Source organism: Sorex fumeus, unplaced genomic scaffold, assembly GCF_029834395.1.
Source record: "Sorex fumeus unplaced genomic scaffold, SorFum_2.1 ptg000063l, whole genome shotgun sequence".
Taxonomy (NCBI): Eukaryota; Metazoa; Chordata; class Mammalia; order Eulipotyphla; family Soricidae; genus Sorex; species Sorex fumeus.
The window spans coordinates 38,229,845-38,255,056 of record NW_026606120.1 but is presented as its reverse complement, the minus strand read 5'-3'; the positions used below and the strand labels follow the sequence as shown (position 1 = coordinate 38,255,056).

Genomic DNA, 25,212 nt, shown 5'->3' with positions numbered 1-25,212 from the left:
CAGAAAGAGTGAGATAGACACAGAAAGATTGCATTCATCTGGGGAACATAAAGTAACAAAATCGGAGACTAACACCCAAGAGTGGCCAAGATTAGTACCAGAAATTTTGCTCCACGGCTTGGAGGCCAGCCACACATGCTAGGGAAAAAGAGAGCTCAGATAGAGAAGGGAGCACCAAATAAAGGGTGTTGGGAGGATCCTCCCAGGATGGGAGAAGCATGCTGAAAGTAGACTATAGACCAAACATGATTGCCACTCAATGCCTCTCTTGCAAACCACAGAACCCAAAAGGAGAGAGAGAACAAAAGGGAATGCTCTGCCACAGAGGCAGGGTGGGATGGGGAGGCGGGGGGTGGGAAGGATGCTGGGACCCGTGGTGGTGGAGGATGGGCGCTGGTGAAGGGATGGGTACTTGATCATTGTATAACTGAAACCCAAGCACAAAAATTTGTAAGTCTATAACTGTACCTCATGATGTTTCACTAATAAATAAATAAATAAATAAAAGAAATAAACTCTGTAAGATAGGTGCTGCTCTTTTTAGTGCTTCTCTCCCCCTCCCCCCCCCCCAAAAAAAACCCCACAAAGTGAGCTTGCCAAAATGCAGATTTTCGTTTGGTTTTTACCTCAGTCCTAGAAATTTCCAGGGAAGTGCTGAGAAACCTTTTAAAAATTTTTATATGCACCCTGAAGTTAGAGAAAGAATTATTGTTCTATGAAAATCTGTATGTACTCTCTCAAGGCACAGACTCACCTACACTAAAAGCATGAGATCTAAATTGCAATAGATTCAACAAAACTGAAAACATGAGATCTAAGCTGCAACCTCTGGATCGTTGTTATGTCCCTGTCAAGTTGACAATTGGGATGGGGTAGGAGTTGGAGTAGAGGGGGAATATCGGAACACTGGTGGGGGAGGTTGACTCTGGTGGTGGGATTGGTGTTGAAATATTTAATATTAAAACACAACTATCAAGATCTTTGTAAATAAAAGTTCTTCCATTAAAATTAATAAGTAAACTACAACCACGGAAGTTTGAAATGTGCCTGTCAAGGCGTCAGGTAGGAGGGGCTGAAGAGAGTGTGGGTATCCTGGTTGAAGAAAGTTGACAAAGGTGGTAGAATTGGTGTTGGAATACTGCATGCCCAAGACTCAACTATCAATAACTTTGTAATCACTGTATCACACTGTATCACTGTCATTCTGTTGTTCGTCGATTTCCTTGTGCAGGCACCAGTAACTTCGTCCTAGCCCTAAGATTTTAGAAAGTGCCACATTCAAGGCTCTTTCAGGGTCAGGAGAATGAGACCCATCATTGTTACTGGTTTTTGACATATTGAATACGTCATGTGGAGTTACCAGACTCTGCTGTGTGCGCAGGATACTTTCGGTAGCCTGCCAGGTTCTCCAGAGTAAGAACTAGATAATAAGATGTCCCGCAGCTGCTTTTGCGGGAGCTGGGTTTTATAGTCTCTTGGTCTTGGCCGCTGATGGGATTCCACAGTGCCAGGGGCAGTTGGTGGGTGTAATGCCTACATACTGGAAGATGGGGGATCTGGGTGGAAGAGGCCCAGTCCTGATTCGAGAAGGCTTGGAGATCTAAGCCCCGGGTCCCACACATCTGGGTTCCTCTGCCAGTTCCTTTGTGCTTAAGGCTCGTCCGAACATGTGGAGAGTGGTCTTAAGCATGGCTGTGGCTGGAACTGGAGGTCTTCAGCTGCCGGGGCTCTGCTCTGGGCAGGGAGGAAAACTCAATCCGCCCTCCTCCAAGGGGTCCTGGTGAGGACAGCCAGGCGCGAAGGCAGGAGATGCACAGTTCTTTAAATAAAGCATTTAAAAAAAATAAAAAGTATCACAAAGTCTAACTGTCCACTTTCAGCATGTGTACCACAGATCCACTCTCTAGAGAAGCTGATAAAAAATTATTTTAAAACAACAACGGAAAATCACAGGAAATGGTCCAAAGTGCATATGGGAAAATGAAGTATTTGTTTAAGGAAACCTTTCAAAACTCAATAAGAACAGTAAAGCTGTTCATGTGATCTCTCTCTTTCTCTCTCTCTCCCTCCCTCTCTCCCTCCCTCTCTCCCTCTTTCCCTCTCTCCCTCTCCCCAATTCAGTAAAATAGAAACTGCACTTTAGACTGATGCAACCAAGGTGGCTGATGCAACACAGGGCTTCCTGCCCCCAGTTTCCACTTGGGCATTTCTTATCCTTATCAAACCTACCTGTCATTGAGGCTAAGTTCTGAGTGATTGTGGATAAGAAGTGGAGACTTCTGTGTACCCTCCACTTTTGTAACACAAGCTCTGCTGTAAGACTGAGAATTCTAGCTTCCTGGTATTTTGCTTGGTCCAGTTGTTAAAGAAGAGGTTTCGTTCTGGAATAGGCAAACCCAAAAGACTTAAACTCATTTACCCATACACACTCTTTTAAAAAATATTTTTATAAAATTGTTCATATTGATTTATTACATTCAGTATTCCAACACCAGTCCCACCACCATTACTCCTTCCCGCTACCAGTATTTCCTATTTTCCCAACCATCCCAGCCTGGCCCAATAGCAGGCCATAAGAAATTTGTTTTGTATTGCTTATTATGATTAGTCCACTAAAAATGATCAAAATTGATTTCCTTAAAAGAAAGTGTGAAGATTTTTATATCTCAAACTGGAGCCATCAAGCTCTTGTATAAAATATTACTAACATGTTGTTTGTGAGTTAAGACTTGTGGTTGCCTTCTGCTTTACATCTCATCCAGTGTGGTGTGTTACTCCTGGTATATCAGTGATGTGAAGATGAGATGTCGCATAACCATGAAAATCGCTGCACGCTCCAGGAATTCTAAAATTTTGATGGGGTGATACATCTAGGGTTGAATTATTAACTGGATGGTGTCTTTAGACTTCGGAAGCATCTCTGCAGCTTGCTGATCTCTTTGAAGATTTATTTAAGAGTCTCTGGATCATGGCCAGATAATGAGCTTATTTGGCGAGTACTGGAGGCAATTCACGAGGGTGACTGCCACTCTCGGGAGAACAGGGAAATGGGGGGAGGTCATCCATCCCTGACTCAGTGGAAGCCTGGAGATTTTGGTCACAAAACCCACGTACTTGAGTTTTTTAGCAGATGGCTCACAGGAGCCTGTGGGGTCTGGTCATGAGCATGGTGGCAATTGGCTTCTGGAGATTTTTGGCTCCCGGGACCCTGCTGAGGTAGGAGGAGAGGGGCTCACCCGCCCCTTCTATGGGGTATCCTGGATCTGAAGTTCAGGCTGGCATGGGGTCTGGAGGCATCTCTTGCAGTTCTGAGTTAAGAAAGCTGCCACCCCCACCCCCTGCCCTGGCCCTGAGTCTGCAATGTGCTTACTCCTCCCCAGCTCTTAGATCTTAAACCCCCTCCACTAGCCTATTTACTCCTCTCCACTGCATCCAACTCCCAAAGTGTGGCAATCACTCCTTAACAGTGGCACATTTTCCCTAGTCTCAAGTCTAGAGCTATGGCTGAGAGATGTTTTTCTCTAGGTGGCAAAATAAACCAAGTGAGTTCCACGTCTTTCCCCAAAAGGAATTGACTTCATTAGTAACAAAGAGTTGAAAAGTTCAAGCCAACAATCACTCTCAAAAATGCCCTTAGGGAGGTTCCCTTGAAAGGCAATTGGGAAAATATCAGTTGATGTGTTAGGTCTGATAAATCATAGGCTGGATAGTTGGCTTGACACAGGTGGGGAAAGTTCGTCCTCTGACCAGAGCAAATCTTAAGACCCGAAATTCTCTCTTTTAAAGGAGCGAAAGTTGTATTGGATTTTTCTGTGGCACAATTTATGTCCTAGAATATTGCTGAAAACAGTAGAGTAAGTAACTGGCAGTTAGTGGAAGTTAACATCTGGGTTTGGTCAGGAAAGAGAAAGTTAAAGAGCTAGCTGTGAAGACCATTGCATCCTCGGGGTGATTGTGTGTATGCCAGGGCTGCATACCCCCTCTGAGGATCTACAATGTGTTTCCTACTGGGTGCTGTGTGAAAATGAACTACAGTAAATTAATACAACTGGTGACTAAACAAAAACCAAGCATATAGCAATAGCAAGTCAGTAGCCAAGGTTCTTACAGTTCATTATCCAAAATGTCTATTTCCTAATAAATAATGACTGAAATCCTCACGTATTTAGTGAAAATCGATCTAAAAAGGCAGGAAGCCAAAAATACTGCAAGTAGAATAACTGCAAAGAGATATGCAAACAGGCTTACCATCAACTAGTGACAGATGAATAAGATAAAAGCTTGAAAGTAGCAAGAGCAAGAAGCGTATTTCAAGTGAACTCTAAGAAGATTAATAACTGACTTATCACGCACATATACAAATTGAGACTAGAAGGAGTGATACATACTTTCAAAGTGCTCCTAAGAAAAAAAGCTGCCAATGAAGAATCCTCTATCCAACAAAGCAATCTTTTATGCAATAAAGGTAAAAGAAAGATACTCTCAGATAAATATAGAAAAAATGTGTTGCTAGTGGGTACACCTTATGACAGATAAATGAAGTCCTTAAGGCTAAAAAGAGTAATTTTAGTAATTTGAATCCACATTAAGACAAAAAGTAAGGTAGTAATTTAACAATAAAGAAAAATGTAAATGAATTCTTCTTTCTTAAATTAAAACTAAATTTTATAAAAACCTTCTTATATGCTGTAGTAAGCTATAATGCTTACAACATATGAAATGTGTTTGACAGCAACAGCATGATGGAGGTGAATGAGAGCTCTAATGTTTTCCTCGTTTCTGCTCGTATCTTCTTGGTATGTTCCATTGGCAGATATGTTCCATTGTTTCTTTGAGTTCCTTATGCATCCTTGACAGTTCCATTGTAAATTCCTTGTAAGAGAGGTTATATAGCTCATCATTACTGGTTGGGTCATCTGGGCTAGTATCTTCCCTCACTAAGCCTGGTAGGTTTCTGTGTTGCTTTACCATTGTTACCTTGGCAGTTGGGATCCACGTGCTCACCAATGCTTTTCTGTTTTTAGTGTGATGTTAATTGCAGGAGGGGCTAATGGACTGTTGGTCTAAAGTGTTTGAGGTTATCAGGCTGACCTAGTGAGAGTTCTGTAAAAGAGGCTAATTTGTGGTTATTACGGGGTATGGTGGGGGAAGTCAGTTCCACAGATTCTCTGTCCTGTAATTTCAGGCCCTGCACCCAGCCTGGGCCCTCCCTTCTGCACTATTCTGTTATGAGAGCTCTAGTGACCAAGAAAAGTACTCCAAAGTATAACTTGAATTCACTATAAGAAATGAAGATATCTAGATTAAGGAGGTTAATACAGCAAAAGCTATAAATATAGGAGCTGAAGAGATAGTACGGGGTTGGAGCATCCATCTTGGATGTGGCTGACCCAGGTTCAATCCCATGCATCCCATGTAGTCCCAGAGCGCTGCCAGGAGTGGTTCTTGAATATAGAGTTAGAAGTAATCCCTGACCATCACCAGGTGGCCCATAAACAAACAAATAAGAATCTGTGAATATATATTTAGTTTCATTTCTCATTTTAGTCTCTTTAAAAGACATAAAATTATTTAAAATGTGTCACTAAAACAACCAAGGGGATTGTAATATGCATATTAAAAATATCACCAAAAGGAGAAAAAGTAAATTAGGTTATATAGAAATAATATTGTTACATCTCAATATGTACCTGAAGATGCTTTTGTAAAAAAAATATATTGCACCACAGTGAAGCACAAAGTTACAAAGTTGTTCATGATTGAGTTTCAGTCATACAGTGTTTGAGCACCCATCCCTTGACCAGTGTCCACTTTCCTTAACTATTGTCCTCAGTTTCCTTTCTGCACTCCAGCTTGCCTCTATGGCAGACATTTATTTTTCCTGTTAGGCACTGTGGTTTGCAATACTGTAGTTGGTTCTTATAAGTTAGTATGCATACGGTACGACCTCGGGTGAACATTTATGTACCAAATAAAAAGTGAACAAAGTTATTAAAGCTTCAGCTTTCAAACCTAAAGAAACATATTGATGGAAACACAATAGTGGTGTGAGACTTCAACCTCCAATTTAACCACTTGACAGTTAAAGTGGATGGACTATCAATAAAGAGGCAAGAGCCCTAGATAAAGAACTAGAAGGGCTGGGATTATTAAACATATACAGGACTCTCCCCAACAATAGAATGCACAGAATATTCTATCTCTAGTACACATGGAACATTTTCTAGGACAGATTACATACTAGGGAGGGCATAACTCATACATAAATTTGTAAATATAAAGATAGTGCAAATTACCTTCTCTGACCACAGTACCATGAAAGTAGAAATTAATCATAGAAAGAATATGGGAAAACTGAAACACTTGTCAGACAAACAAAAGATTGCCAGACAACAACTGGATCTAAGAGGAAATCAAGGAAGAAATACAAAGATTCCTTGAAACTAATCACAATGACGATATGAACTATCAGTATCTATAGAATATAGCAAAATTTGTACTAAGGGGGATATTCATAGCATACAGGTCTACCTTTAGAAAAAAGAAAAAGCCCAAACAGCAACCAAAGTACACATCTTAAAAATCTGTAGATGGAACAGCAAACTAAACTAATATTAGTAGAAAAAGAAAAGTAGTAAACACTAGAACAGAAATCAATAGCATAAAAACTAAGAAGGCAATTCAAAGAATCAATAAAATGAGGAACTGGTTCTTCAAAAAAATAAACAAGATAGATAAACCTTTAGCTAGATTCATGAGGAAATAGAGTAAAATGTTCAAATAAATTGAATCAGATATGAAAAGGGAAATTACAACAGATTCTTCAGAAATTTAAAATACAATAAGAGTTACTATGAACAACTTTAAACTGGAGAACCTTAAGGAAATATAGATTTAGTCATATAATCTACCAAAGCTAAATAAGGAGGAAGTGGAAAGCCTGAACAGTAAGAAAATTGAAACTGTAATTAAGAGTCTCCCCAAGAATAAAAAAACCTCAGTTTAGATGGATTCACTGGTGAGTTTTATCAAACCTTCAAAGAAGGTTCCTTAAGCTCTTCCAAAGTATCAAGGACACAAGGACACAGGAATATTTCATAACACCTTCTATGAAGCTAATATTGAACTAATACCCAATATAGAACTAATACCCAAAACAGACGGATACTTTTCTGAGTGAGAAAATTTCAGAACAATTGTCCCTGATGAACATCACTACAAACATCCTAAACAAAATCTTAGCAAACCAATCCAAAACTACGGTAAAAAAAATCATAAACCCTGATCTAGTGGGATTCATCCCATTGATGCAAGCGTAGTTTAACATATGCAAATATGTTGCATATGTACACCATACAAGTAAAAGATGAAAATTAGATGGTCATATCAGTCAATGCATAGAGATCATATCAGTCAAAAGCTTTTTTACAAGGTCCAACTTCTATTCATGATAAAAAAAAATAGGGATGGAAGGAGTTGCCTTCAAGATAGTAATGACCATCTATAACAGTGTCCACAGCCAGCCACTGTCATTTTTCATAGTGAAAAACCAAAAGCATTTCCACTGAGATTAGGTACAAGGCAAGGATATAAACTGTCTCCACTTGTATTCAACATAATGTTTTAAGTTCTAGTTATATCAATCAGGCAACTAAAACAAATCAAATTGGGATTTGCACATGACATAAGAAAATCCCAATGAGTCCTCAAGAAGAGCTCCTAGAAACAGTAAACCAATTCAGCAAAGTAGTCAACTGCAAAATGATACACAGAAATCATCTGCATTCTTATAAACAAAGAATGAATTTGAGGAGGAAGTGATCAAGTAGTCTCTCCCATTTAAAACAGTGCCCAAAAATCAAGTGTCTAGGAATCTTAACAAAATGCTTGGGAGATTTATACTATGAAAACTTTAAATCACTTAAGAAAGAGCTAGAAGACCTTAGGAAATGAAAATTGTTTTCTATGCTCATAGATTAGAAGAATCAATATTGTTAAAATGACTATCATACCTTTAGTGAGTTATGAAGATGGGGTATGTAAACACAGTGGACTACTATGCAACTACCAGGAAAGATGACATCATGCAGTTTTCTGCATTGTGGTTGAAACTAGAAAATACCATGTTGAGTGGAGGTAAGAGTGAAGCTGAGTGAAGAAAAGGATGCAAATGAGATACAGGATGATCTCATTTATCTGTGGTATATAGAATATTAGATGAAGAAATATACTAGAGGAAAGGGGAATACCTTGATTACCCTTGACCCCAGTGTTTAGAGAGGAGAAAGAGAAGGAAAGAAATCAAAGGGGGAAAGAAGAAAACTGGAAGTAATGGGTTAACAGGCAACAGGACTTCATTTGTACTGGTGATACAGGTGTGTGTTACAGCCATGTGTCCAAAACACAGACAACAAAACTGAAAACATGCAATCTAAACTGCAACCACTGAAACTTTGTAATGTGTCTGTCAAATTGAAATAAATATCAGTAAACTTACCAAACACAGTAATAAGTCTCACAGTGTTACCAGGCCCCCTCGAGCAAATCGATGAACAACAGGAGGACAGTGACAGTGAAATTTATAAAAAATTTAAATATATTTTCCTTTAAGATATATAATCAAGAAAATAAAAAGATAACTCAGAATGGGAAAAACTCTTGAAAATAATACATCTGATAAAGGACATCTATCTAGAATACATAATGAACTATTACAAATGAGTAGCAAAAGACAATCCAATTAAGAAGTATACAAAAGATTTATGTAAACATTTCTCCAAGAAGATGTACAAATAGTAAACAAGTGTATAAAACTATAGTTGACACTTTGAGTCAACAGGAGAATGCAAATCAAAAACTTCAGTGTTTTGCATATCCATCATGGAGTACAATAAAAAAAGTCAGATAATAATAAATACTGGGAATAGAGTTGAAAAATTGGAACTATCATACACTGCTGGAGGGAATATAACATGGATTGGCTACTTTCAAATACAGTTTGACAATTTTTTGTTAAACATAGAGTGACCCCAGGGACTCAGCTCCTAGGAATATACCCAGGAGAAATGAGAATATCCATGATTCACACACAGTTGTTTGTGGCAACATTATTTATGGTAATTATGATAATTAAAAGGAGTAAATAACCCAAATGACTACAAATTGATGAATGGATAATATGACATAAAGATATACATTACCTTACATGAAAAGGAATCTGGGAGTTCCACTTGCAGTCACCCATTGATGTATTAAACAAACTTTTGCTGTTATATTTTCTGTTCCCTTTTCCAGACACTGTGAACTGTAATGGACACAAAGCCTTACACTCTGATGACAGAACTGGCATTACAAAGAGGAAGTTAGGTTGAAAACATCTAGTAGGCTCTAGTGGAGGAATATTGACATTTTGATGGTGGATGTGGTGCAGAAACATATTTTAACCCTATAAACAAGTGTTACTACAATTTTGAAAAAACAAAGAAATAAGAATGACAAGATTCATTAAGATGTCTTCAAGGGACCATGAATAGCCAAAGCCATACTGAAAATTAAGAAATTGGGAGATTTCATTACCTGATTTGGAACTGTATTAAAAAGTTATAGTAACCACACTGCATGATTTTTTAAATAAGGATAGACTTTCTGATCTATAGGTAGGAATCAAATACCCAAGGGCAAAACCCCACATTATTGGACAGTTAATTTTAAAAAAGGAGCTGAGAAATTAAATGCAGTAAAGATAGCACCTTCAACAAATGGTGCTGGGAAAATTAGATAACCGTGCAAAAAAATATGAATGTTAAACCTTATACAGAATTCAATTAAAAGTGAATAAAAGATCTTGAGATCCAAATGGAAACTACAAAGTACATTGAGGAAAATATATAGACAAAATGCTCCAAGATTTGGACCTCATAGGTGTCTTCAGTGATACAATACCATTAGCAAAGGCAACAGAATCAAAAACAAACAAATCAGTGAGTAGGGTATTTGCCTTGCACGAGACCAACCCAGGTTTGATCCCCAGGCACCTCATAATATAATCCCCTGATACTGGTAGAAGTGATCCCTGAGATTTTAGCCAGGAGTAAGTTCTGAGTAACACTTGGTGTGACCCAGAAATTTAAAAAAGCAAGCAATCAAGAATAAAAGAAGGAAGGAAGGGAGGGAGGGAGGGAGGGAGGGAGGAAGGGAAGAAGGGAGGGAGGGAGGGAGGGAGGGAGGGAGGGAGGGAGGGAGGAAGGAAGGAAGGAAGAAAAGAAAGAAAGAAAGAAAGAAAGAAAGAAAGAAAGAAAGAAAGAAAGAAAGAAAGAGAGAGAGAGAAAGTCAGTCCATCAAATTTTAGAGTTTCTGCATGGCAAAATAAACACAGGTTAAAAACTAAAAGAGAGCTAAATGAATGGGAAAAAATATTCACACATCATATAAAGGGTTCGTATCCAAAATATATAAATTACAGAGATCAACAAAAATAGCCTTGTTGTAACTGTGTTTGGCATATTGAATACATCATGGGTAGCTTGCCAAGCTTTGCCGTGTGAGCGAGGTACTCTTGGTAGCTTGCTGGGCTCTCTGAGAGGGGTGGAGGAATTCGAACCCAGATCGGCCACGTGCAAGGCAAACACCCTACCACTGTGCTAACAAGCAATACAAAATTAATTATTTAGATCCTGCTTTTGGGGCAGGCTTATGAAGTGGTGGGAAAATTAGTAATATGATGGCGGGAAGGTATAATGGTGGTGGGATTAGTGTTGGAATATTGAATGTAATAAAATATTGTGAACAACTCTTTAAAAATAAAATTAAAACAAAACAAAAACCCCAGAGCTGGTCTGTGGACTCAGGTTCTTTTCCTCAGGAACATGAACTTGGGTTTGCAGGTGGAGATATTTCTCTGCCAATAGAGAAGGCAGAAGTCTGTCTGCTAGGCTTACCCATTTTCCGTTCTAGAGCTAGGCTCTTCTCAGAATTCCAAGAGCAAGTCAAGGGTCCCGAAGCTGAGATGTAGAAGTAATTATTAAATTCTGCCTCCAGGAGTCCTATTTGTTTAGAATATTTTTTAATATCTGGGAAAAAATTCTTCATCATTTCTCCTCTCCTGAGAAGGACATGTCAAGCCAGCTCAGTGACTTTCGAATTTCCAGCAATCTGGATGGGATGGAGCAGGGGCACCCGCTCGTTACCACAGCCTTGTATTTTCTTCCCAGTTGTGTAGTCATTGGCAATGGCTGCAGTTTCTCACAACTTTCACCACCTCTCCTGTAAACCAGAGATAGTGATAGTGCCTTTGCAAAGGATTTGTTTTCAATTAATTTTTAATCATTGTTAGATACGAGTTAGAAAGTTGTTTATGATTGGTTTTCAGTCATACAATGCCCTAACACTCATCCCTTCCACAGTGTATATCTCCCACCACCAGAGTCCATAGTTTCCTTCCCTCCACCCCCTCCACCCCCACCCCAGCCTGCCTTAATGGCGGGCACTTTAGCACCCTCCCTCCCTCCCTCCCTCTCTCCCTCCTTCCCCTCCCTTTCTTCCTTCCTGGCATTGCAGTTTGCCTGGTATTGAAAAGTCACCATTTATATCCCTTTACCTACTTCAAGGACTTTGTAAGGAGGTGATGTGGGCATTGTTTTAGGCACATATGATGCAGCGTTAAAGGTAAAAGGTAAAGGCCCTCCTGTTGATCGTCGATTTGCTCGAGCGGGCCCAGTAACGTCTCCATTGGAGACTTTGTTGTTACTGTGTTTGGCATATCGAATACTCTCGGTAGCTTGCTGAGCTCTCCGAGAGGGGCGGAGGGATTGAACTCGGGTCGGCCATGTTGGCCGCTTGTAAGGTGAACGCCCTACCGCTGTGCTATCGCTTGGCAAATGTTTCATCATTAACACTGTCAGAGTCAAACGTGCTAAAACAAGTAGTTCTTGCTTGGGACATTTCTCAAGCGTTTCCATCTACAGTGCTTCTCAAATGTTACAAATTTATTGCTTACTTAATTTTAGTGCCAGGGATCTAAGTGAAGGCTTCATATGTGTGCTCTATTGCTGTGTTGCTTCTTATGTTTCTATCTTCACCAACTTTAATGTGTATGTGGACCAATTAGGATATTCCTGATAAAATGCAGATTCTAATTCAGAGGCAATAAAGGAGGCTGAGATTCTACATTTACTTTTTTTTCATTAGTGAATCACCATGAGGTACAGTTGTAGACTTACAAATTTTCGTGCTTGGGTTTCAGTTTTACAATGATCAAGTACCCATCCCTTCACCAGTGGCCATTCTCCACCACCAGTGATCCCAGTAGCCTTCCCAAACCCCCACCCCATCTCCCCACCCCGCCTGCCTTTGTAGCAGGGCATTCCCTTTTGCTCTCTCTTTCATTTAGGGTGTTGTGGTTTGAAAGAGCGAATCCTCCAAAGATCTTTTACTTGGTGTTCCCTTCTCTGTCTGAGCTGCCTTTTCCTCTAGCATGTCAGCTTCCAAGTCGTGGAGCAGACCTCCTGGTACTTACCTCAACTATTCCTGGGTGTTCGTTTCCCATTCTGTTACTTTATATTCCCCAGATGAGTGCAGTTTTTCTATGTCTGTCCCTCTTTCTGACTCATTTCACTTAGCATGATACTTTCCATGTAGTACTATTTATAAATTTCATGACTTCGTCTTTTCTAACAACTGCATAGTACTCCATTATGTAGATGTACCAAAGTTTCTTTAACCAGTCATCTGTTCTTGGGCACTTGGGTTTTTCCCAAATTTTGGCTATTGTGAACAGTGCAGCAATGAAAATAGAAGTGCAGATGTCATTTTGACTTTACTTTTCTGACTCTCTGGAATATATTCCCAGGGATGGTATTGCTGGGTCAAATGGGAGCTCAGTTTCTAATTTTTTGAGAATTGTCCATACTGTTTCCCAGAAGGGCTGAACCAATCGGCCTTCCCACCAGCAGTGAAGAAGAGTCCTTTTCTCACCACATCTGTGCCAACACCGGTTGCTTTTGTTCTTTTGGATGTGGACCAGTCTCTGTGATATGAGATGATATCTCATTGTTGTTTTGATCTGCATTTCCCTGATGATTAGTGATTCAGAGCATTTTCTCATGTGCCTTTTAGCCATTTGAATTTCTTCTTTGAGAAAGTTTCTGTTCATTTCGTCACCCCAGTTTTTGGTGGGGTTGGATGTTTTCTTCTTGTGGAGTTCAACCAGTATGTATATCCTTGATATCAACCCATTATCATATGGGTATTGGGTGAATATCCTTTCCCATTCTGTAAACTGTTTTTGTATTTTGGTCACTGTTTCTTTTGATGAAGAATACTTTATCCAGCTAAACTCTCACTCAAAGGCGAAGGAACAGTACACTATTTTGTGGATAAACAACAGTTCAGGAACTTCATAGACTCAAAACCAAACCTAAAAGAAGGGTTAAAGAGGTTACTATAAGACAAGACAAACCCCTACTAAGCACAACAAACCCTTACAGAAAGATGACACAAAACCCCATGACAATAATCTCTCTCTACATTTACTTTTTAAATTTTAAATGTTTTTATTGATTGACATTATGTGTTTTACAATACTATTTTTATTTTTTATTTATTTTTGAGCTTTTTTACAATACTATTAATACTGGTTTCTAATACACATAAGTCCAATACCATACCCATCACTAGTATACCCACTTCCCTCTCCAAAGGATCCCAATACCTTTTTATTTTTTTGAAGTTAAAACGGGACTAATTGAAACTTTTTAAAAAATTTTTATTAGTGAGACACCATGAGGTACAGTTGTAGACTTACAAATTTTTGTGCTTGGGTTTCAATTATACAATGATCAAATACCCATCCCTTCACCAGTGCCATTTCCCACCACCACAGATCCCAGTATTCCTCCCACCCCCCATTCACCCCCATCCCACCTGCCTCTGTGGCAGGGCATTCCCTTTTGTTCTCTCTCTCCTTTTGGGTGTTGTGATTTGCAAAAGAGGCAACGAGTGGTAATCATGTTTGGTCTATAGTCTACTTTCAGCATGCTTCTCCCATCCTGGGAGGATCCTCCCAACACCCTTTATTTGGTGCTCCCTTCTCTATCTGAGCTCTCTTTTTCCCTAGCATGTTTGGCTGGCCTCCAAGCCGTGGAGCAAAATTCCTGGTACTAATCTTGGCCACTCTTGGGTGTTAGTCTCTTATTTTATTACTTTATGTTCCCCAGATGAATGCAATCTTTCTATGTCTATCCCTCTCTTTCTGACTCATTTCGCTTAGCATGATACTTTCCATTAGTACCACTTGTATGTAAATTTCATGACTTCGTCTTTTCTAACAGCTACATAGGACTCCATGGTGTAAATGTACCAAAGTTTCTTTAACCAGTCATGTGTTCTCGGACACTCAGGTTTGAGGGAGGCTGACAGGGGAGAGAGGGAGGGAGCTAGAGAGAGGAAGAGCGTGCCCCACTGCATTTCTAACCAGCTCCTAGGTTGTACTATTGCCACAGACCAAGCTCTAAATAGCCAGGTTGTAAATCTTACAGCCTTTGGTTCTAGCTGAGGCAGCCTGAGTTGGCTCTCAGCTGGGAGGTAGGTTCTCTTCTAACTACACTGTTCCCAACCATTTCTCCTGCTGAGGACCTGAGTCTGTTTCCAGTTCTATATATCCCTCTTTAGCATTTTCGTCAAAGGAAGTCTTACTCAGAGCTGAGAAAGCAAGAGGGGTCTTTTTTCATTTAAATCTGCTTCTGGGTTTCCCTGGCCCTCAGGCATATGGCCCAGCACTTGTTTTCATTGCCGGTTAATGGTTTGTGAAGCAATTGCTGGAGGAAACATTGCTTCATCAAACCAGGCTAGAGGGACAGAGGGATTCGCCGGCCAATGTTATCTTTGCTGAACACCAGAGCTGTTCCAACTCCTTTCCTCTCTCCAGCCGACAATGACAGATGGCTTCCACATGGTTTGACCTACTGTTTGGCTAGACCTGACCAGATAGCCATCTATCAGCTGACCTACTTCGTCCCCTAGAGGGCACCCTGAGGTTTGTGGGAAGCAGAAGTTGGATCTCATCACATCTCACATCTATTGTAGTAGAGTTTCAAGCTTGGACAGTTCTTATTCCAGATGTTATTATCCCAGTGTCCATATGTTTTGAGGTGGGATCAGCAGGTTTACATGATAATGTTAAACTAATTAATCATAAGCTGATACTTTAACAGCTGCAGAACCCAGTGTGGCTTTGTTACTAGCAAATATATAAGCTATACAGATGGCATTATTAGGAGAGGAGGAAGGAGGTAAGGTTTAGCGGTTTCCATTACAGTCTTTTCTTTCTTTCTGATACTGATCATTGCTCATGAGACATCTGTATTCTACAGGAAAATCCCCAAATCCTTCTTGCCCTCTTTGAATGTAGCAAAGCAAAAACGCAATAAAAAGGTAGGTAAGGGGTGAGCAGGAACCTGGCTTTGCTTTGCTTTTTATGATTTTGAACTTGCTGCTTGATTAATTTAATAAACTTTTAAAGCTCTTGCTAGGTATATTCAAAGAATTTGTGCTTCTTTACCTCATCTCTAAAATGAATTTGTTACATAAACTTTTTCAAAAGCCTGGAAGTAGGCTTATGGTCCTATATTAAGCAGTATTTACTCTTTCAAACTTGCTGATTTTATTTGTATGAAAATTGAATTTTGCTTTTTAAAAAGCTTTACTAAAGTAAAACAAGATTGGGAAATTTGTGTAAATGCATCTTTCTTGGAATGCAGCCTGACCATATGGATTGAAATAAGAGAGACATTAAAATAATTTAAAAACTAAGAAATATTTTTAGGACCAGAGAGCTAGTATTGCAGGTAAGGTGCTTGTCTTGCACAAGGCCAACCGGGTTTGATCCTCAGCACCATGTACAGCTTCTTAAGCACCACCAGGAGTGATTCCCGTCAGCAGAGTCAAGAGTAACCTGAGCATATGAATTGGAATTTACATTTGAAATATGTACCAAATTGATTAAAATGTTTACAATTCTAAAACCATTATTTTTAGGTGGAAGAAACAGCTAAAAGTAAAATTAGAAACAATTGTGTATATGAGTGAGTTTGGTAAAACGTAAAAGGTTGGACATAAATTCTTACCTTTATCACCCACAGAATCACATATTTCATTGTGTTAACTTCAGTGACAAGAGAAAGAGGTTGGGGAACTCGATGTTCCTTCTGTAGCTTTTAGAACATGACCCCCTCAATTTTACAAACACACATAAAAACACAATTATGTTTTGAGATGGGTCACATTCTCCTGACCCTGAAAGAGCCTCGAATGTGGCACTCTTAAAATCTCAGGGCTAGGACGAAGGAGACGTTACTGGGGCCTGCTTGAGGCAATCGATGACCAACAGGATGACAGTGATAGAGTGACAGTGATGTTTTGAGAAGCTTTTTACACTCCAGATAATGGAAATGAGGAAAAAAGGACACTAAAGGGAAGTCTCCACAATCATGCTTCTCTGACACCACCCCCCACAGTTGAGAAAGATAACATTAAAAAATGATAGAAAGTGCTTATTCTTCCTGCAGCTCATGTATACTTTGTAGGTGAGAATGCATGTGTTTATGCATTCTCTTTAACATTTTTAATAACATTGGGATTCCATTGCAGTTTAGTTTGCTTAACTGTTTGCCTGATGACCTCTCTTTGACCTTTGCTTGGAAACTCAACTCCCAAGGATTTGTCTAATGGTTGAGAACCTAAGTGATGGTTGTGCCTCACCAATTAGGCAGGTCTGACAGATCTCATCTTCTGATTTCATGATAGTACTTTAAAGGTTGCAGGCCCATTGTCTGGAATGAAATGGGGAATGTTGTAACTTTGAACTTAGGACTTACTCTTTGAACATATGAGGTACTCTCCAGTAACTGCACCCCCAAGACCTCCATCCCTTCCTCGCTTCTGGCAGTGAAGTTGAAGAAGGTTGCCTCTAGATGAAGTAAAGAGCTCTGTGCCATGCATGGGGGAGAATGTAGAATAATTAGTACTAGGAGACAGATTTGGCCTGATAGGTGAAATCTATTTCTACTTCTGAGTGCATTGGATATTCTTGATATATGTCCTAGTAAAGGAGATGTCCTAAGAAGCCACATTATCCTGAGGAAAAGGGATGGGCATTTCAGGTATGTGAGACAATAGGAAAGGGTATTACTCACAGAAAAAGGTGCTAACCGCTTTACCTAGGGGAACGCATCTACCCAGAGAGAATGAATTGTGCAGGACAGGAGTCCAGATAGCAGCTAGGGCAACCGTGACGCCCTCAGTGGGTACAAGTGGCAGACTCCTGAGGAAAAGGATCTTACCTAGGAATCTCAGGGGATAATATGCTGGACTCTGAAATTCAACTGAAATTTGGTTTCCTCTTAAAATAAATGCCTTCTGTGGGATAGTTGATGGATTCTTCTTTTCGTTATATATCTTATAGTACTTTGATCTAGTTTACACTGATGTGGGGGTGGGGTCGGGGAGAAGGTGTTAATGATAGTCCACTAGGAATAGATGAGGGAAAAGATATTATATTCTTTCATTTAACAGTTATGTATCAGGTGCTTTATGCTATCTCATGTAATCTGAAGGAGAGTTTCTGATTCAGAATGGGACCTGTAACCACAGGAGTTATAAAATTCATTCCTGTTTTTTAAACATGAAAGAATTGAGATTTAGATAGTACATGTGCTTAGCAATTACCTGTTCTTATAGTCAGCCCCTAACAAAGAGCTTAGAGTTCTCAAAATGATAGCTTCCATCAAATGTTTCGTTCTAGTAGAACTAATCCTCTCTTTCATAGTATACCACATACAGTATGAATATTTGCAGAGTAAATTTGTTGAGTATCAAATGGAAAAGTATTCTTGTCTTACAGGCACAATGTTGCATATTTCTCAGCCATTCAGGGTAGCCCAGTACTCTGCTCTAAATTGAAAGTCTTTGGAAGCAGTGGCAATTTTATCAAGATTCTCCCAAGTAGTTCTTTTAGGAGGGAGAATGTGCTCTGATGGATCAAGTGCCCAGCAGTAGACAAAGCTCAGGAGACAGTGCTTTCCACTTTGGAATCTCAAATAATTGCTTCAGGAGTGAAATAAACAGAATTTTTATTTTCATTTTAATTTTGCATATAATTGAAGGGAGGTAGATTGTAAGTATAGATGGGTTTTGAGTTAATGGTATTTTTCTGGGATTACTTTTTCTCTCTTATGACTGAAATCATGGGAGCAGGGGCACTGAGGTAGGAAAGATGGAGGAGGAGATGCTGTAGGCGGGGGTGCAGGTTGGGGGCTATTCCGCAGGGTAGGTATTGTTTACATCCTAGGCTATGATGCTCTGAATAATGATGATAAAAGCATTCCATATATATGTGGGGATATGAAATAGTAAAACCATTCTGAGATAAGGGTTCTAAGATCCTCCTTAATTCTGATGTTAGTACTATCAACTAAAGCAAGTTTAGTCTGAGCTGCTGAGCTCAGTGGGGATGACGAGGTGTGGGATGGGAGTGGGGGGATGAGGAAGAGTGAGGAAAGGAGCAGCTGGTCCTTGGTCACCTGGGCGCAGAAGACTCAGGGAGCCCTTCTCCTGCTGTGACCTTCACCTGGAGGGACAGACAGAGCCAGGCTGCGGGCCTTAGGCGTGTGTTCCACTGAGCCTTGTTCTCTGGAATGAGCAACGCTTTCTCCATGTCTCCACCTACCTGCACTTCCCATGGCCAGCCATGGAGCACAATAAGCCATCTTTTGAAAGCATAAATCAGATTAAATTACAGTGTGGTGAGAAATCTTCCCATTGCCTTTGGCACTTTCAAAGCATTGCTTTATTCCCGTTGTTCAGTTTGTGCTTTGCCTCCTCCCTGGGAAGGGAATCCAGTGAGCTCCTCTTCCTCTGGCACTGAAGACAAGAAATGTTCCCTCTCCATTCAATCTGGTCCTTCTACAGCAGAGAAGCCACCTGGATGCCTGAGCCAGGGAACTGACTGCTTTCTTAGAAACGAAAGGTCTGGGACCATTTAGCTCTGGCCACTTCATTTCGCTAATGAGGAGACTGGGATGCAACGGAGGCAAGTGACTTGTTAAATGGGTGCCAGAGCTGGACCATAACTCATGTCTCCTGACCAGTGTTTTTGGCTGATGATCAGCTCTGCAGCTGGAAGGGCATTTATTGCTGGTAGGGCAAAACTAAGCAGATGGGAGGGTGTTGGTGAGGGGTGGGGGTGGGGTGGCAGCTGGTAGGAAATAGAAAGGCCATGAAGCCAAACTGTCCATTTCTGCCAGCCATATCTCCTGGTCCAACATGGCTGCCAAATGTTCAGTAGCAGAGGCTTAGTGTCATAAAAGAACCACAGGGATAGATTGACCAAACGCCATGAAATATCTTCATTCACGCCTAATGACTCAGCCCCTATTTATTTAGGATCTTAATCCAGCTCTTTAGATTTCATGTCATTTTAACTTCTTTAACTATTTTTCCTTTTTAAATTACGTCAAACTTTGTTGCTGTTTCTCTTTTTTCCTTTGACTGCAGTTTAGAATTTATTTAATGGCTTGGGGTACAAAGTGGGGGGTTCTGGGCCAAAGGAAACTGAAGAAGCTGATGTTGATGAGCTTGGGCAATGCCCTGCACTATTTTGCTGTTCTGAGAAGGGGCTATAGAAAAAAAGAATGAGCAAGTGCATGAGTCAACATTATATTTATCCTTCTTTTGTGAGAGATACTGCTTCCCCTTTTTGGAGACGTGTAATCATTTGTTAGTTTTAGTAAGACATTTCTCAGCCCCCTGATAAGAAAACAAAGGGGCCTTTACTGGGCTAGTCTATAGAATGTGAAGTATAAGCTGCAGTCATTTTGTTTGTTTGTTTTTAGCGTTTTTCTATGATCACAGACTTTAGGGTTGAAGGGGGTCTTGAAGGATCGCCAACTTCACCACCCTTTGCTGCATAGAAAGTCCCTTCCCAACATCCCTGCCCATGGTGGCTCAGATTCCTTCTCACTGGATTCTCACAGTGAGGTGCCGCCTCCTCTGTTGAAACACTTCCTGTTTTTGCATTAAATTATAGTTATTTGAAGACTTCTCTTAAGTCTCAGCTGTGAGCCCCTGAGGAAAGGAATCCTGGAACATTCTTCTTTGATCTCTCATGGTCCCCCACTTAGATTCTAGTCTACTCTCTATAAATATTTGAATGAATGACAAGGTGTTAGCAGCCTCCAGAGATAGTTCCTGCTAGACATCTCTAAGAGCTAGAAAGTTCTTCCTGAAGGAGAGCAGAAATGTGTGTCCCTGTATATCCTGTAGGGAGGGAATGTAAACAGCGATGACAAAGAGCCGGGCATTCAGGAGATGTTCATGAGGGTCCCTGGAGATAAGTTGGTATCTTGTTCTTGCTGCTTTTATTTCTTCCCATTTGGCCAGAACACACAGGTCTGTCCTAGGATGAGAAAGTCCAGCAACCCTAGATAGAACGGTAAGTATGGGAGATGTTTGGGGAAAGGAAGGTGAGATTTCAGGAATTCACTCTAGTTTTGGAGGCCAATTGTATCAGTCTGTTCCAGGCAGACTAAAGAAAGGAATTATGCATGGGGGGTCATTAAGTATCAATTTGTTTTCAAGCACTTCACTTAACCTCTTAGATGTCCACAGAGACCTTTTAAGTAGAGAGACCTTATCAAGCTGGCTCAGGTTTGGGACAGAGTGCTTGAGGTCAGGGGCAGCTGAGGTGAATGGGAACCATGAGAGAAGAGGAAAATAAACAGCTTTCATTAAATTTGCCCAACATTAATGAACTTCCTCCGAACTAATAGAAGCAAGAGAAAATGCCATTGCTGAAGAATATTTCTTTCCACTTGAGAAGATTTATATCAAAGAAGGAAGGTGTGCAAGCCATCCGCCAGTCCTTTAGGCAGACATGGTGTGATTCAGAAAAGCTCCCTGAGTGTCACAACACGACTTGATTGTTTTGACAACTCCAACAATTACTAGGATGTAATAGTTAAAAATAACCATGTTCACCACTCTCTAATGTTCATGGGGCTTTTCTTTCATTCTTTCTTGGTGGGTTTTCTGCTGGCCTAGTAGGAAGCAGCACACATCATGAATTTTTAATTGGCAATCAAAGATGAGAATGAATATAAACAAAACACAAGATGAAAGGAAGCAGCATGTCCAGGAGAGCCCCACAGACGACATTCGTGGGTACTCACAGTGGCTTTTGGAGGTCAGGTGGGGGGATGTTTTATGCCAGATAGGTATAAGTAAGGGTCCCACAGATCTTATTTTTGGCATGGAAAATTGATGCTTAAATGCTCTTTATTTAATTATGAATGATCTCCCATGTGCCCCAGCTACTTTTGATGGAGGTCAGGGTGGGAAACAGCAAAGTGATATGACGATATAAAGATGATATGAAGATGTGTAGTTACAGTATGATGTGTGTCCTTGGCCATCTTTGGTGAGCATTGTGGATACCCTGATGTGGATGGCAAAAATGTCCTGGTTAAACTAGAACCATTGTAAACTACAACCTAGCTAAACTAAAATTAACATGGCTGTCAAGTTGGCAGGCAGGGGTGGGTGGGAGGGAGCACAGGAACACTGATGGAGGGAAGTTGACATTGGTGATGGGATTGGTGTTGGAATATTGTATGCCTAAGATTCAAATATAAATAATTTTGTAAATCATGATTCATTAATTAAAAAAATAAATGCCCCAGCTCTAACTCTCGCATGAACAAGAGAGGTGCATTGGCTCTCTCCAGCATTTGCTCTAGTCTGAATCATTATTTCCAGAGAGAAATTCTTGGATATTCCGTGTTATTCCCTTGGTATGACTTTAGTAGGTGTTTACGAGGATGGCATGGTGCAGTATATGTAAAATGACTCCATTTCTGTGTTCTAATCATTACTGTTCTGTCTTGTAATCTAAAACCTTTTCTTTTTGACATTTTTTATGCCCTAGAAGACTACTCTGGGACCCAAATTGACCTCTACCTACCTCTCTCACCTATCTTGTTTGGGTGGCTCCCTTCTCCACTCAGCCATCCTGAAAATGCTCATCCTTTTCAGCCTATCCCACTAACAGCCCTTTTCCCTTTGTTTCCCAGAATGCCTATGTCAACATCAATCGCATCATGTCTGTGGCTTCCCGCCTCTCTGAAGCTGGCCATTATGCCTCGCAGCAAATCAAGCAGATTTCCACGCAGCTGGACCAGGAGTGGAAGAGCTTTGCAGCTGCTCTGGATGAGCGCAGCACCATTCTGGCCATGTCTGCCGTATTCCACCAGAAGGCCGAGCAGGTGAAGCCGAGGGAACTGCTGGGACTGCTCTCTGTGGGAGGGGAAGGGAGACGTTATAGATTGTTTATAGATACACTCCTCTCCTTTTAAACACTAAACACCAGCTGGGGGGACAATGATATCCCATTCTATCCTATTTTCATGGCCCCGGAGACATAATGACACACAGGCAACTGAGCAGGAACATCAGTGGGCTGAGCGCATGCTGTACAAGTGGAAGGACTGAGCTCATCCTGGGCACAGCATAGACCCCTGAGCACTTATGACCAAGAGAAACCCCTGAACAAGAAGCCAGGAATAGCCCCCAAGTGTGGTACAAAAGCTAGCACACCTCCCCCAAATTGGTAATTCTTGGTGACTTTGAAATCTAAACAAAAAAGAAAAAGGAACACAGAACCTAATTAAATTTTCCTTTCTAGTTTATTGTTGGATTGTGCATGTTGGCTATTGCTTTATTTACATTACCTAAAAATAAACCAAAGGGGTTAGACTGAATTGATCATTGAATGCTGAGATCAGGTGCACACACTGTATTTGAAGTATTTGCTATAGATGATAATAATGCAATGACAGTGCATTGAATAGAAATAAAATTTACTTACTGGCATTAGACAATGCAGTTTCTGATCCATTTTACAGACTGGAGCCCTGATAATCTCAGAGATTGTGTGAGTGCTTAAAAACTGGTGAGGATGTGTTGGAGCTGGCTCTGATCATAGCAGTGAGAGATAATTCTGGAATGCTCAGGAATATCCTGAGCTGGTTGTTAAATATGATCCTCAGCTAAAGCCAACTTATATGTTTACATTCAATGTGTCATTTAAAATGGAGATGATAAATACTAAAAATGCGTCACTGCCAATTATTTTATTATTTATATTCTTGAAGTTATTTATAGCTATCTATTTGATTGTCTAGAATATTTAGAAAAGGAAGAAGAAAATACTAAAATATACTAAAAATTTAGACTAAGCTTAAAAATGTATCCTGTCTATAGCATTATTACATTGTGAATGACACAAAATTAAATAACACACAAAAATGATATCCAAAATCTGTTATTTCAATTAGTAGTCACTCACCTTGCTAATAGTATTCTTTGATATGTCTCCAGGTATTTCTTCCTCTTATTTTACACTTAATATAACTACAAAGATTAATCTTCATGTTGCAACTCTTAAGTTTGTCATTTGCAAAGAAAAGCATCCTGTAAGAATCATTAGCGTATATGAAATTTACAATAACCTGCAGCATATGTTATTTTTTATATACTGTGAGCAACATTTTATATATCATTTTAGTAAAGGATTATATAGATTATAAATTACGTATGTGTATTAACATTTATACACATATATGCATGATGCACACACAGATATATATGCTGTTTATGAAATATTTGCTTACATAGCAGTGTGGTATGTTTAACAATAACATGAAAGTCTCTTAACTTCTCTTCTTTTTCCTTATATGACATTAGGGTGACTAACAGATAATGGAGAGGCAGGTACAAGCTCATTCCTAAATATCTTCTTCCAGCACCCACCCAGCATGTAAGGTGATGTGGAATAGCAAGAGTCTAGGCTTTGAGACCAGACATGTGAGCTTTAATTCCAGCCCCCTTTTGAGCTTGTTTCTTATGTCTAAACTCAGGATAATAAAGCAACTCTCAGACTTTTTTTAAAAATTAGGAATAGAACTCTTAGGTGGCTTGGTATGCGTTTGAAATAGTAGACATTTCCGTGATGAGTATTTGTTCAGCATGCTCTCCCAGTATCTGTATTTTGCCTACCTATGCCTGTTTCAAAGTAAGATTTTCACAGAGGCTGAAATGCTAATAGACTGAATATGACTGGTTCATAGCATGTGAGAAAGTTCTGGTCTCCTCGTATCTCTTCTACCCTATTCCCTTCACACACTTCATTCTGGATAAATCCAGATGATTCTTGGTCCTTTCCTCTGTCTCTCTTTCTCTCCTTAAACTATCCATTTTGTGGATATGATATAGTATTCCTGTTAGTTTTACAGAGGAATACCAGGGGTATTAAAGAGGTGCTGCCCCACCACAAGTGACACCTTAGTGTCAAGTTACCGTCACAAGTTTCTGTAAAATGGTTATTGGTGGAACAAAAAGGCTTCTGAGCTCTGAGCATATACATGGAGTCTGGTACTGGGTGGCACTCAGCACTTTTATTTTAATAGAAGACCTAATCAAAATACAAAGAAAGAAAAATTAGCCCTCAAAGTCAATGGGGTGGCAAGTGTTGAAAGCTGACGCTGATACAAGACTAGAACTCAAGCAGTCACAGGGAATATGGTGCCAGGATTGATATTAACTGGGGAAGTCAACTTCTATTTGATGTTTCCGGACTTGTATTAGTTTGGATCAGAAGCATTTTTATTTGCATATATTTTTAATACAGGAAGTCAGATACAGCACAGGTTAGGGAGTGTCGTATATTAAAAAAACAATGACACTGTGGTGTATGAGAGCCACTTTTGTGTTCAATATGCTCTAAGCATTTTTATTTGCATATATTTTTAATACAAGAAGTCAGATACAGCACAGGTTAGGGAGTCTTTCAGGGAAACTCATAAATGATACTTTTTCTTCTTCTTTTCTTTTTTCTTTCTTTCTTTTCTTTTCTTTCTTTTTTTTTTTTTTTTGCTGGGGAAAACAAAAGGGACCTAAGGCCTTTTTTCTGATGCATTTGAGTAGGGAGCTCTTTATTATCCTCATATGGGCTTTTCTAGGTAATGAGATAAAAAGGTATTTAGGCAATTAATTTAAATAAAGCTGCGCATCCAGGCAAGAGAAAGCACAGACAGAACCATTTCAGACTGTTGAGTGAAGAATTATTTGCATTTTAAAGGTGTGTTTTTCCACCCAATAAATCTG

At 39.9% G+C, this 25,212-nt stretch overlaps 1 protein-coding gene across 22 annotated transcripts in view; it reads left to right on the top strand.

Moving 5' to 3' along the window:
- The window catches only part of KALRN (kalirin RhoGEF kinase), a 792,058-nt gene that overhangs the window by 354,581 nt on the left and 412,265 nt on the right, over positions 1 to 25,212 (top strand). For all 22 annotated transcript variants that reach the window (XM_056127408.1, XM_056127415.1, XM_056127407.1 and 19 more), the window contains exon 7: positions 22,122 to 22,313. In XM_056127408.1, coding sequence (XP_055983383.1) covers positions 22,122 to 22,313 — 192 coding nt within the window. The remainder of the gene's footprint in view (positions 1 to 22,121; positions 22,314 to 25,212) is intronic.